The 13,705-nt window shown below is 42.4% G+C and overlaps 1 protein-coding gene across 2 annotated transcripts in view; it reads left to right on the top strand.

The window, feature by feature from the left end:
- Positions 1–13,705, top strand: part of ABCC12 (ATP binding cassette subfamily C member 12) — a 75,469-nt gene that overhangs the window by 25,194 nt on the left and 36,570 nt on the right. For both annotated transcript variants that reach the window (XM_047079206.1, XM_047079207.1), the window contains exons 10-11: positions 3,889–3,960; positions 6,354–6,478. In XM_047079206.1, coding sequence (XP_046935162.1) covers positions 3,889–3,960; positions 6,354–6,478 — 197 coding nt within the window. The remainder of the gene's footprint in view (positions 1–3,888; positions 3,961–6,353; positions 6,479–13,705) is intronic.

Here is a 13,705-nt window from a genome sequence, read left to right as displayed (position 1 = left end):
CAGTGCAGAGCTCAAATTCATAAGCTGTGAGGTGACCTGAGCCAAAGTTGGATGCGTAACCAACTGAGCCTCCCAGGCACCCCTCCCAATTTTAAAACTATGTACATGGGTAATGGAGATATTCTCTTCAAGCTGACAAAACATGGTAGTTGTAACAGTACTGATATTTAAGCTCCAAAGGAGCCAGTTGCAATTTTGAATGGACAATCTATTTCAGGTGGCTAGGCTCAAATTGGCTATCTTTTGTAAATCGTTTTGGATTTGTTCTTAATTTTACATTGGAGTACTATGATAGATAATAACTGACAATTATGAATACTTATTATTTACCAGGTGCACAACTAACTCATTTAACCACCCCAATAACCCTAAGAGATAGGTACTATAGCTACTATTCCCACTTTATGATTGAGAAAACTGACACAAAGGGAGGTTAAATAAATCACCCAAGATCATACTGCTAGCAAGTGGCAGAAGACAGCTTCACATTCAGGGCACCTGGCCCCAGAGTCTGTGCTCTTAAGCACCATGCTTGTTAAAAGCAAGTAAGATCAACAAGCAACCCAGCAAAGGAAGCCAGCCAGAGCCTGTTGGCTGCTCCCCTCAGGAATGGGGAATAGAGTCTTTAGACAAAGCTCTACATTTAGGGAATGTTTGGCCTCTCCTGCATGTGATTCTCTTGCACTGGGAACTCAGCAGCAGTGCTCCTGGGATGGCAGTGTTTCCCGATTTTGCTGCTGAGGGCTCAGCATTAATTCTATGCCTAGTATTTTAATTTCCCATCTTGTTGACTCACCCTTTCTGGTGTGAGCACTATGGAAGGAGAGGTTCCTACTTATGCAACGCTAAGCTCAATAGCTGGTGTAGAGTAGTACTCAGTTGGCTGGGTGTAATTGATCTAGGTTCTCTGTTAAGTCCTACTGGGTGCAGCCCACTTTGCTTTCTCATGCCCTTCCCCCTGCTTATGATGTGCAGCACCTGGATTGTTCCAACCAGGCCTTTGGAATTGCTCCAGAGTGGCTTCAGTGAACTACTCTTGTGTTTTAAAGAAGCTGCCTTTTAGCCCCCTAGTGGCCTTCCTTCTCATTATGTCAATGACTCTTGCTTGGGCTTGTGCATCAAGGACATGGTCAATGTTTTCTGAAACAAGTTGAAGACAGTGGGAACAACACAGTGTTGTGTGGATTAAGGTTATGCCTCCAGAACCTGATGTACCTGGGGTCCAGTCCCAGCCACTTGCCAGCTGTGTGACCTTGAGTATATTGCCTAACCTCTTGGAGCCTCTCTTCCTTTATGGGCTCAATGGATATTTTAAAAATAGCACGACTTCACAAGGTCGGTGTGAGGACTGAAAGAGATACTATACAAAAATGCTAAGCCCATAGTAAGTCTCAACTTATGTTAGTTATTGTCGCCTTTTTCCTCTCACAGTCAAAAATCCAGCTTAAGTGTTGCCCTTAAATATTCTAAATTCAGAGCACCCATGTTTTTTCCAAATTTAGTTCTAGGATTCCATTGGACTATAGCCTCCTTGAGGTCAGGGTGTGTATCTGTCTTGTTCACAGGTTGTGACCTTATACCAAGGCAAGTGCCTGGCATGCATTAGGCACCCAAAGGTGTTTTCTGAATGGACAGATGAATAATCAGAAACCCAGGGGCTGCAAGTCTCATGGGTTTTCTCCTGAAGACAAGGTTGAATCTAGAAGGCTAGAGATCTGGCCCCAGGTGGTGGATAGAATTCAAAAGAGAGTCAAATGCCTAGAATCTGGATCCAGACCCATGATCTCTTTGTCCCAAACTCTTTGTAATGCACCAATTCCTTAAAGACCTTTTAGTGGAATTAAAATGGATCAGCTTTGGGAACCTTGGGTGGCTCAGTCAGCTGAGCATCCAACTTTGGCTCAGGTCATGATCTTGCGGTTTGTGAGTTCAAGCCCCAAGCCCCACATGGGGCTTGCTGCTGTCAGCGCAAAGCCCACCTGGGATCCTCTGTCCCCCTCTCTCTGCCCTTTCTTTGCTTGTGCTCTCCCAAAGATAAATATAAATGGATCAGCTTCACTTATCTGCAGCATCAATGATAATGTGGACTGCATAAGGCAGGGATCACATCTGTCTTGATCACTACTTTATCCTCAGTGCCTAGCATGATGCCTGCTGTTCCATAAAGTCTTGTGAAAGAAATTCATGATGACAGGAAGCTATCTTCATGTGCTGAAGGTGGCAGACAGGCGATGGGAAAGGAGCTGTATCTGGCTCCATCATGGGCATCTTTGCTCTAAGAGATCACGGAGAGCAGGTCTTAATGAGAATGCTCTTAGTTGTTCCATCTGCAGCACTGCAGTATTTGCTTGAACACAAGAGTGGTCACATGTCCGCCAAAAGTCTCCACATGGATTCTTGCTCTGCCTTCCCTGGTTTCCCTCCAGAGATCTACATGGTTTACTACTTCACCTCCTTCAGGTCTACTAAAATGTCACCTGTAGCAAATACTGTCAGTGACCCATCTGTGTGTCCTAGCCACCTTCCAACTGCCAAATCTGTATCTATGCCAGAGAGCCCTCCCCATCATCCAAAAAGCAACAGGACATTGACAGCCAGGGGAGCAGCTCTCAAACACTGTTGACTATTTATACTTTACTCCCTCAGCCGTTGGAGTGGGAGGGATAGAACCACTCTAAGTTTCCCAGAATTTGTTAGCAGGATTGAACTTCATTTGCCTCCCATGGGAGCTAAAATAATTGTACACCCTTGATGGGTCACCTTCCCCCTCCCCTGACACCTCGCAAACGAACTACCTTCATTCAAATCTTTGATTCAGGGTCTGTTTTTGGGAGAACTCAAGCTAAGACATTTACCTTTCTAGTAACATTCCCCCCATCCTCATCTCCTCCCTACCTCCTCCCTACTTTATGAGTTTCCATGGCAGGTACCTGACATACTCCATATTTTACTTACTTATTTGGTTGACTACTGGTCCTCTCAACTAAAACATAAGCTTCATGAAGGCAGACTGAAATGGTTGTCTGTCATATTCATTACTCTGTTGTGCTGTTGCTACTGTCCAGAACAGCACCTGGCACTTACAATGATTTGTGGCAGAATTAATAAATCTGCAGCTGTAGAATAATCCATGAACCCAACCATGAACCCAAAGTGTTGGAATAGAATAACTGCTTAGCAATTTCAGGTTATGCTTCAGTGTGGTGGAAGGATACTTTAAATTATTTTTTAATGTTTATTTTTGAGAGAGAGACAGAGACAGAGACAGAGAGACAGAGAGTAGGCTGGGGGAGGAGCAGAGAGATAAAGGGAGACACAGAATCCAAACTAGGCTCCAGGCTCTAAGCTGTCAGCACAGAGCCCGACGCAGGGCTCGAACTCACAAACCACAAGATCATGACCTTAGCTGAAGTTGGATGCTCAACCGACTGAGCCACCCAGGGTCCCCAAGTGGAGGATACTTTAAAAATTACTTTTGAAAAGCACTCAACTCTCTGTACTTCAAAGGCTACCTATGTCCCTCTGGGTTGTGCAGCCTTTAAGTTCTATTAGATTTGTTTTCCTGGAGTGTAAGCATGGGACAATACTCCTGTAAAGTCCTGTGTGTCCCAGACCAGCACAAGGCTGTTTTGCGTCAGTGCTTGTATGTGATTTCTAGAAGTCCTCTGGGCACTCTGCTGTGCTGTGCCAAGGAAAACACTTAATTAAGATGTAGGTTCCTGTATTGTCCAGGCTGTATATTGGGTTTGGGGTGTGAGACTGTAACTGCCACCTTTTAGAGCCAGCAGTGGCCCTTTGGCCAGCAGAGTTTGGAGGCAACACTTTCATACCAAGACCCTCTAAAAACTGGGGAAATGACTGTGTCTTTTTTTTCTGTTTCTCTGATAGGGGAAGATCTTGGGAATATGTGGGAATGTTGGAAGTGGAAAGAGCTCCCTCATTGCAGCTCTCCTAGGACAGGTAAACTGTGAAGACAGAACATTGACATGACACTGAAATGTCAGGTTCCCTACCTGCCGTGTTTGGGATCCTCTGAGAACAGTGGACCCAGTGGCTGGGCTCAGCTGCACTGGACACTGTGAAGACAGTTGATAGTGATTTTCAGGGGATTAATGTTCTCAGTGGCTCCATGCCTCTTGTCCATGTATGGCTGAGCTTTTCACACACTCTTGGGTTTGTCTCCTAAGGACATGTGTTAAACACTGACTGCTTCCTTGCCTAGAACACCACCTTTGTCAAAGGAAGAGGAAAGTCATTAAATCCATGTTTTTTCCCATGACTTGGGCCATCCTGATTAGAAAGGCCAGTAAGTCAACTTGGTAGGGAAGGACCAAGAAACCTAAGACTCACCATGACTCTAGATCTGTTTTTCCCTTTGTCCATCTCCATATCCCCAGTGTCTGCCCACAGCAGCAGCTCAGTCAAGCCTTCTTTGATGGAGTGGCTGAATGCATGCATCAACTAACACAGCAATGTGCCCTCAACTTCTCTGCAGACCTCATGGTAGGCACAGGGAGGAGCCCAGGGGTCTTGTCCTTTGTCTGCTACTTCTAGCTGTGTGACCCCAGCAAAATGCCAGGCCAATTATTGTATTCACAAGGCTCTAAATTGATATAGTTTCTCATCCCAAATGAATGAATATTAAGTCCTCTTTCTTCCCACCCTGCTGTTCCTAGAGAGAAGCTTGGGTGCCTGTAGTTGGGAGAGGAGGAACCTCTGAAGAAATGAGGACACCAGGCTCAGAAGAACCTGCTAGAATAGGGTGACTTCTTTTGGCCTCAACTGACTCATTTCTAGAAAGAGTGACAACTCCTTCCCTGTCCGAAGGAGGAGGTTGGGGGATTGGGGCAGAATCCCATGAGCTCTTAAGGTTACTTATGCCCTGGGATTCTGTTGTGTGTGCCTGTCATAAATAGCCCTAGAGTCAGCAGGTGTGTTACAGGTGACCCATCCCAATTGTCTATCGAATAACATGAGGCTTTCCACAGAATCCCATAAAAGATGAGCCAACTTCTGCTCAGATATCTCCAGCAATGGAGAACTAATTATTTCACAGCCAGTTCCCTCTTTGGAGAGTTTTGATATATGGAAGTGGAGTTTGCCTCCTTTTAACTTCTACCCTTTTTTCTGCTCCTTTGGAATCTCTCAGAGAAAAGAGAATCTATCTCCCATGTAACAGTGGTGAGATTAGATGCCTCACCATAGTCACTGGGATAGGGGGTGGCAGGGTGGCTGATGAGTGGACTCTAGACTGCCTATGTTCAACACCTGCCTCAGCCTCATGCTCATTATTTAATCTTGGGTAAGTAACTGAGCCTCTTTGAACCTGTTTCCTTGCCCATAAAATGGGGCTTAGGAGGGTTGTGGTGAGGATTAAATAAGATAATGTATATAATAGTTATAGGATAATTCCCAGGGCCAATCATGGTGACCAGCATTTTGTATGCACTTAACCCAGTGCCTGGCATAGCCCCTATTTATTTTGCCTATTATTATTACCATTATTGTCATTATCTTTTTCTCTTCCCCAAGTCTAATGTTCTCTGTCTCTTGGGACATTCCTGAGGTGAAATTGTGTCCCATCCCTTGACCTTGGCTATCTTCCTTTCCTGTCCACAACACACAGCTGCTGCTGCATCAGCCCTGAGCACCACGGCATTTCTTGCATATGTCCTCTCCTGACAGCTTTGAACATGGCTTCACCACCAGCTGTCAGATGCCCACAGTGTGGTATCATCTTAAGTGCACTTATGTACTTGGGGTCACAAACTAGAGCACATGCAAGTTTTTAATTGGATTGTTCAATGTGCTACATGAAATTGGATTTCCACTCCTCTTGAAGAATGAGAAATTCTGGCTGCACCAGGCCTGCATCCTTGGCACCAGGCCCTGCACCAAATGTGCAGACTGAATCGAGGCTGCTTCCTTGAGACAGAACACACCAGGACCACCATCCATAGCCATGTAGGCTATGCCCTGCCCCTGGGGCCTGGCTGAGGGGGGTGGGATGTAGCCAGCGCACCTGCAAAAGGAAGCCTTTGGGATGTTGAGTCCTCTCAGAAGGCATCTTGTTCTGGCTGCACCAAGATGCCATGTGGCCTCTCCAGCCTACAGCAGGACTCACCACTGCCTCTTCTGTGACATTCCTGCCTGGCCCCTTGTAGGTTTTTGACTTTGAGACCATCATTCTACACATCTGGTCTTTGCAGTATGTGGACAAGACATCTTGTTGACCCTCTTGCTCCATCATAATTAATGTTCATAGAATAAGTGGGTGGCAAGTGTGCAGTGGGTCCCTGAAGAGAAGTCTGTGAGGATTGGCTTCTGAAGGCATTCTGGTCTTGTTACTCCAGATGCAGTTACAGCAAGGGATCGTGGCACTCAATGGGACTGTGGCCTATGTTTCCCAGCAAGCATGGATCTTTCATGGAAATGTGAGAGAAAACATACTATTTGGAGAAAAGTATGATCACCAAAGGTAATATTAACTTTGAAAGCATGAGGCCCTTCAGTATTTGATTCCTTCTGCTACAGATGCCTATGCCATTGGTAATGATTGCTAAGGGGGTTCCTTTAATGAATTCTGATTAAACATTCATCAGAGCCAAGTGGGTGTTGGTTTTTCTCTTCCTAACCCAAGAGTTCAGGAGAGGTGCCTTCTGCAGACCTGTGATCACACTCTAAGAAATGGATGGAATCGGCACTTCATTCCCAGCACACAGTAGCATATGTTCTGAGGTTCTCTGTGAGAGTGCATATGTTGTCTGACTGGAGAAAGATATATCTGGCAATTTGCTTTAGGCCAAGTAACCAAAACTGCTCAAAATTGTGACCAGCAAGTACACAATTAATCAGCTCTGAAATTATTAATTGACATCAGTCAACCACAAAAATATATTGCTGTTAATGTCCTCAAAATTATCTAATGGAATAAAAACAAAGTTCATGTCATAATTTTTGTATACACTTTGTGCCATTATCTTTAAGCTCTGGAAAATAATAGCTTTCTATGGTTCTCTTCTGGGTTTGGTATGCTGCTGTGTACATTCTCTCTCTAATGAGAATTCTATAAACACCCATTTAGGGAGATCCTGGCATCATATCCCCATTTTACAGATGACGAAGCTGAAGCTTAGAAGGAGAGTTGACCTGCCCAAGGTCAAGGCTATTAAATGGCAGTGATTGAGTCCTGAATGCCAGGGCAACATCATTTATTCTCACTGGTGTTTCCTGACATCTGGGTCCCCCTGAAACCTCCCTAAGCGCCATGATGCTGAAGTAAAGACCAGTGGAGTTGGCTTTCAAAATCTGGCTGTCAGCTTTCCAGTCATGGTCTGGACTTTCATATCTTATTTTTTGAATGCACAAGCTGTCCTTGCTGACTGACATTGGCCAGCATGTGTGAGTTCCCAGCAAGAGGTCTATTACTTCCTCTCATCTTCCCTGGCCATGGCATCCTGCTGCCAGGAGGGTCAAGAGTGGCAGGAAGTTCTGATCAGTGCAGGAGTCCTTGGCACCAGTTGCACTGCTCTGCTCAGCATTTCCTGGCCTGACTTTACCTGTGCCTCTTCCCTGCCCCACCTGGAATTGCTTTTCTTTCTTCAGTAGCAGGCTACTAGGAGGTATTCCTATCCTTATCACTTAGAATGTCAGGGCAAATATTTACAAGATACCTGCAATATGCAGGACCATGAAGGATTATGGGGAACAGAAGGGTGGCTCAGATGCGTCATTGCCCCTCAGATGTTCAAGTCCGGGAAGGGGCTATAAGAGATGTATAGAAATAACAGTGCACCAAGAAGGAATGTGCCAAGTGGCAGGAGGCTGTGCTGGATTGTTCAGTGACAGCAGAAATCATGAGAGGGAAGAGAGGGTAGTGCTTGAATTGGGCCTGGTAGGGTGGATTAAGCATCCTTTGTATGTGGCATCTCTAGCAGAGGCTTTGCTCCTAGGGCATAGTGGCTCTCAGGCCCTAGGAAGGAAGGAAGGTGAAGGGAAGCTTAAGAAGGGGGGTGGGGGTGTCAAAGGGATGAAGATGTGCTGAGCACTCTGAATCTCATAGTTAAAGATTGGCAAAGGTAATAATATTAATAGTAACCATCAATGATGGAGAATTTGCTATGCACCAGAAATTGTGTTAATGGATTCACATATGTGTTCTTGTTTCCTTCTTACAACACAATCAGAATTATTAGCACAATTTTATAGAGTGGAGAGTGAAGATCAGGGAGGTACAGTCACTTCTCCAAGGTTATCCAGCTGGATTCAAATGCACATTGTTCTGGGGGTGCCTGGGTGGCTTAGTCTGTTAAGTGTTGGACTTTGGCTCAGGTAATGATCTCATGGCTTGTGAGTTCGAGCTCTGCATCGGGCTCTGTGCTGACAGCTCAGAGCCTGAAGCCCACTTTGGATTCTGTGTCTCCCTCTCTCTCTCTGCTCCTCCCCCTGCTTACTTTCTGTCTCTCTCTCTCTCCTTCAAAAATAAATAAAACATTAAACAAACAAACAAAAAACAAAAAACCCACCAAATGCAGATTGTTCTGATTTTAAAGCCCCTGGTTTTTCAAAAAAAATTTTTTTGAGTATAGTTGACACACAATGTTACATTCATTTCAGGTGTACAACATAGTGATTCAACTTCTCTGTATGTTATGCTATGCTCACCTGAGGTGTAGCTACCATCAGATACCATGTAGCTCTATTACAATATCATTGAGTAGATACCCTGTGCTTTACCTTTCATCCCCATGACTTATTTATTCTGTAACTGGAAGGCTGTATCTCCCACTCTCCCTTCAGCCATTTTGCCCATTCCTCCCCCTCCAGCAACCATTAATTTGTTCTCTGTATTTATGTGTCATTCTGCTTTTTGTTTGTTTATTCAGTTGTTTTATTTATTTATTTATTTATTTATTTATTTACTTATTTATTGTCTTTGTCTATTCATGCACCAACACCAGTCTGTTTTTTTCTTTCTTTCTTTCTTTCTTTCTTTCTTTCTTTCTTCTTTCTTTTTAAATATAAATTATTGTCAAGTTGGCTAACATACAGTGTGTAAAGTGTGCTCTTGGTTTTTGGGGTAGATTCCCGTGGTTCATCACTTACATACAACACCCAGTGCTCATCCCAACAAGTGCCCTCCTCAAAGCTGATCACTCATTTTCCCCTCTCCCCTACCCCCCCATCCACCCTCAGTGTGTTCTCTGTTCTAGGAGTCTCTTATGGTTTGCCTCCCTCCCTCTCTGTTGGTAACTATTTTTCCCCCTTCCCTTCCACATGGTCTTCTGTTAAGTTTCTCAAGATCCACATATGAGTGAAAACATGATATCTGTCTTTCTCTGATTGACTTATTTCACTCAGCATAATACTTTCCAGTTCCATCCACACTGTTGCAAGTGGCACGATTTCATTCTTTCTCATTGCCAAGAACTATTCCATTGTATATATAAACCACATCTTCTGTATCTATTCGTCACCTAATGAGCATTTAGGCTTTTTCCATAAATTGACTATTGAAGGTGCTGATATAAACATTGGGGTACATGTGCTCCCATAAATCAGCACTCCTGTATTCCTTGTAGTATCTACTTGTAATTCCTAGCAGTGCTATTGCTGGGTCATAGGGTAGTTCTATTTTTTTTTCTGTTTTTTTTCAATATATGAAGTTTATTGTCAAATTGGTTTCCATACAACACCCAGTGCTCATCCCAAAAGGTGCCCTCCTCAATACCCATCACCCACCCTCCCCTCATCCCACCCCCCATCAACCCTCAGTTTGTTCTCAGTTTTTAAGAGTCTCTTATGCTTTGGCTCTCTTCCACTCTAACCTCTTTTTCTTTCCTTCCCCTCCCCCATGGGTTTCTGTTAAGTTTCTTAGGATCCACATAAGAGTGAAACCATATGGTATCTGTCTTTCTCTGTATGGCTTATTTCACTTGGCATAACACTCTCCAGTTCCATCCCAGAACTAGACCCACAAACGTATGGCCAACTAATCTTTGACAAAGCAGGAAAGAATATCCAATGGAAAAAAGACAGTCTCTTTAACAAAGGGTGCTAGAAGAACTGGACAGCAACATGCAGAAGACTGAAACTAGACCACTTTCTCACACCATTCACAAAAATAAACTCAAAATGGATAAAGGACCTGAATGTGAGACAGGAAACCATCAAAACCCTAGAGGAGAAAGCAGGAAAAGACCTCTCTGACCTCAGCCATAGCAATTTCTTACTTGACACATCCCCAAAGGCAAAGGAATTAAAATAAAAAATGAACTACTGGGGCCTTATGAAGATAAAAAGCTTCTGCACAGCAAGGGAAACAACCAACAAAACTAAACGGCAACCAACAGATGGGAAAAGATATTTGCAAATGACATATCGGACAAAGGGCTAGTATCCAAAATCTATAAAGAGCTCACCAAACTCCATACCCGAAAAACAAATAACCCAGTGAAGAAATGGGCAGAAAACATGAATAGACACTTCTCTGAAGATGACATCCGGATGGCCAACAGGCACATGAAAAGATGCTCAACGTCGCTCCTCATCAGGGAAATACAAATCAAAACCAGACTCAGATATCACCTCACACCAGTCAGAGTGGCCAAAATGAACAAATCAGGAGAATATAGATGCTGGCGAGGATGTGGAGAAACAGGAACCGTCTTGCACTGTTGGTGGGAATGCAAACTAGTGCAGCCACTCTGGAAAACAGTGTGGAGGTTCCTCAGAAAATTAAAAATAGACCTACCCTATGACCCAGCAATAGCACTGCTAGGAATTTACCCAAGGGATACAGGAGTACTGATGCATAGGGGTACTTGTACCCCAATGTTTATAGCAGCACTCTCAACAATAGCCAAATTATGGAAAGAGCCTAAATGTCCATCAACTGATGAATGGACAAAGAAATTGTGGTTTATATACACAATGGAGTATTACGTGGCAATGAGAAAGAATGAAATATGGCCCTTTGTAGCAACATGGATGGAACTGGAGAGTGTGATGCTAAGTGAAATAAGCCATACAGAGAAAGACAGATACCATATGGTTTCACTCTTATGTGGATCCTGAGAAACTTAACAGAAACCCATGGGGGAGGGGAAGGAAAAAAAAAAGAGGTTAGAATGGAAGAGAGCCAAAGCATAAGAGACTCTTAAAAACTGAGAACAAACTGAGGGTTGATGGGGGGTGAGAGGGAAGGGAGGGTGGGTGATGGGTATTGAGGAGGGCACCTTTTGGGATGAGCACTGGGTGTTGTATGGAAACCAATTTGACAATAAACTTCATATATTGAAAAAAAAAAAGGAACTAGAAGCAGAACAATAAAGAAATCCCAAAGCCAGAATAAGAAGTGAAATCATAGAGATCAGAGTGGAAATAAATAATATAGAATAAAAAAAAAACCAGTAGAACAAATCAATGAAACTAAGAGTTGGTTTTGTGAAAAAATAAACAAAATTGGTAAACCCCTAGCCAGACTTCTCAAAAAGAAAAGAGAGAGGACCCAAACAGATAAAATCACGAATGAAAATGGATTTATCACAACCAATCCCTCAGAAATATAAGCAATTTTCGATAATACTATGAAAAATTATATGCTAAAAAACTGGACAACCTGGAAGAAATGGACAAATTCGTAGACACCTACACACTTAAAACTCAAATGGGAAGAAATAGAAAATTTGAACAGACCCATAAGTAGTGAAGAAATTGAATCAGTTATCAAAAATCTCCCAACAAATAAGAGTCCTGGGCCAGATGTCTTCCCTGGGGAATTCTACCAGACATTTAAAGCAGAATTAATACCTATTCTTCTCTAGCTGTTCCAAAAAAATAGAAATGGAAGGAAAACTTCGGGACTCATTCTATGAAGCCAGCATTACCTTGAATCCCAAACCAGACAGAGAGCCCACAAAAAAGGAGAATTACAGGCCAATATCACTGATGAACATGGATGCAAAAATTCTCAACAAGATACTAGCAAATCGAATTCAACAGTGTATTAAAAGAATTATTCACTATGATCAAGTGGGATTCATTCCTGGGCTGCAGGGCTGTTCAATATTCACAAATCAATCAATGTGATACATCACATTAATAAAAGAAAGGATAAGATCCATATGATCTTGTCAATAGATGCAGAAAAAGTATTTGACATAACAGATTAACATAAGGGAAGGGAAACAAAAATAATATAAAAACAAGGAGGAGGACAAAACAGAAGAGACTCATAAATATGGAGAACAAAACAAGGGTTACTGGAGGGGTTGTGGGAGGGGGTATGTGCTAAATGGGTAAGGGGCACTAAGGAATCTACTCCTGAAATCATTGTTGCACTATGTGCTAATTTGGATGTAAATTAAAAAAATCAATTAAAAAAAAAGCATTTGACAAAACACAGCATCCTTTCTTAATAAAAACCTTAAAGAAAGTTGGGATAGAAAGAACATACTTAAACATCATAAAAGCCATATATGAAAAGCTCACAGCTAATACAATCCTCAATGGGGAAAAACTGAGAGCTTCTCTCCTGAGATCAGGAACGTGACAGGGATGTCCACTCTCAGCACTGTTGTTTAACATACTGTTGGAAGTCCTAGTATCAGCAATCAGACAACAGAATGAAATAAAAGGCGTCAGAATTGGCAAAGAAGTCAAACTTTCACTTTTTGCAGACGACATGATACTCTACATGGAAAATCCGAAAGACTCCACCAAAAGACCGCTAGAACTGATACATTAATTCATCAAAGTCACAGGGTACAAAATCAATGTACATAAATCGGTTGCAGTTTTATACACCAGTAATGAAGCAACAGAAAGAGAAATAAAGAAACTGCACCATTTACAATTGCACCAAGAACCATAAAATACCTAGGAATAAACCTAATCATTTGTGTTTTTTTTTAATTGCACATGTGAGTGAAATCATATGGTGTTTGTCTTTCTCAGTCTGACTTATTTAATTTAGTATAATAATACCCTCTAGGTCCTTCCATGTTGTTGCAAATGGCATGATGTCATCCTTTTTAAAGACTGTGTAATATTTCATCACACACACACACACACACACACCCATCACACCCATCACATCTTCCTTTTCCATTCATCTATCAATGGATACGTAGGTTGCTTTGATATTTTGGCTACTTTAAATAATGATGCAATAAAAATAGGTGTGCATATATCTTTCAAATTAGTGTCCTTGTTTTCTATGGGTAAATACCCAGTAGTGGAATCCCTGGATCACATGGTAATTCTATCTTTAATGTTTGAGAGGCCTCCACATTATTTTTCACAGTGACTGTACCAACTTACATTCCGAACAACAGTGTATGAGGGTTCCTTTTTCTTCACATCCTTTCCAACACTTGTTACTTCTTGCCTTTTTGATTTTAGCCATTCTGACAGGTTTAAGGTGATATCTCAGTGGTTTTGATTTGCCTGATGAATAATGATGTTGAGCATCTTTTCATGTGTCTTTTGGTCATCTGTATGTCTTTTCTGGAAAAATGTCTATTCAGGTCCTTTGCCTCTTTTTTTAAATCAGATTGGTCTTTTTGGTGTTGAGTTGTAGAAGTTCTTTTATATATTTTGGATATCAATGCCTTATTGGATATATCATTTGCAAGTACTTTCTCCCATTCAGAAGGCTGCATTTTTTGTTTTGTTGATGGTTTCCTTTACTGTGCAAAACCCT

The sequence above is a fragment of the Lynx rufus genome, unplaced genomic scaffold, assembly GCF_022079265.1.
Source record: "Lynx rufus isolate CCGP_SWC_20201006 ecotype Redwood Valley unplaced genomic scaffold, mLynRuf1.p SCAF_16, whole genome shotgun sequence".
Taxonomy (NCBI): Eukaryota; Metazoa; Chordata; class Mammalia; order Carnivora; family Felidae; genus Lynx; species Lynx rufus.
Note: the sequence above shows the minus strand (reverse complement) of the source record. Positions and strands in the feature narration are given on the sequence as shown.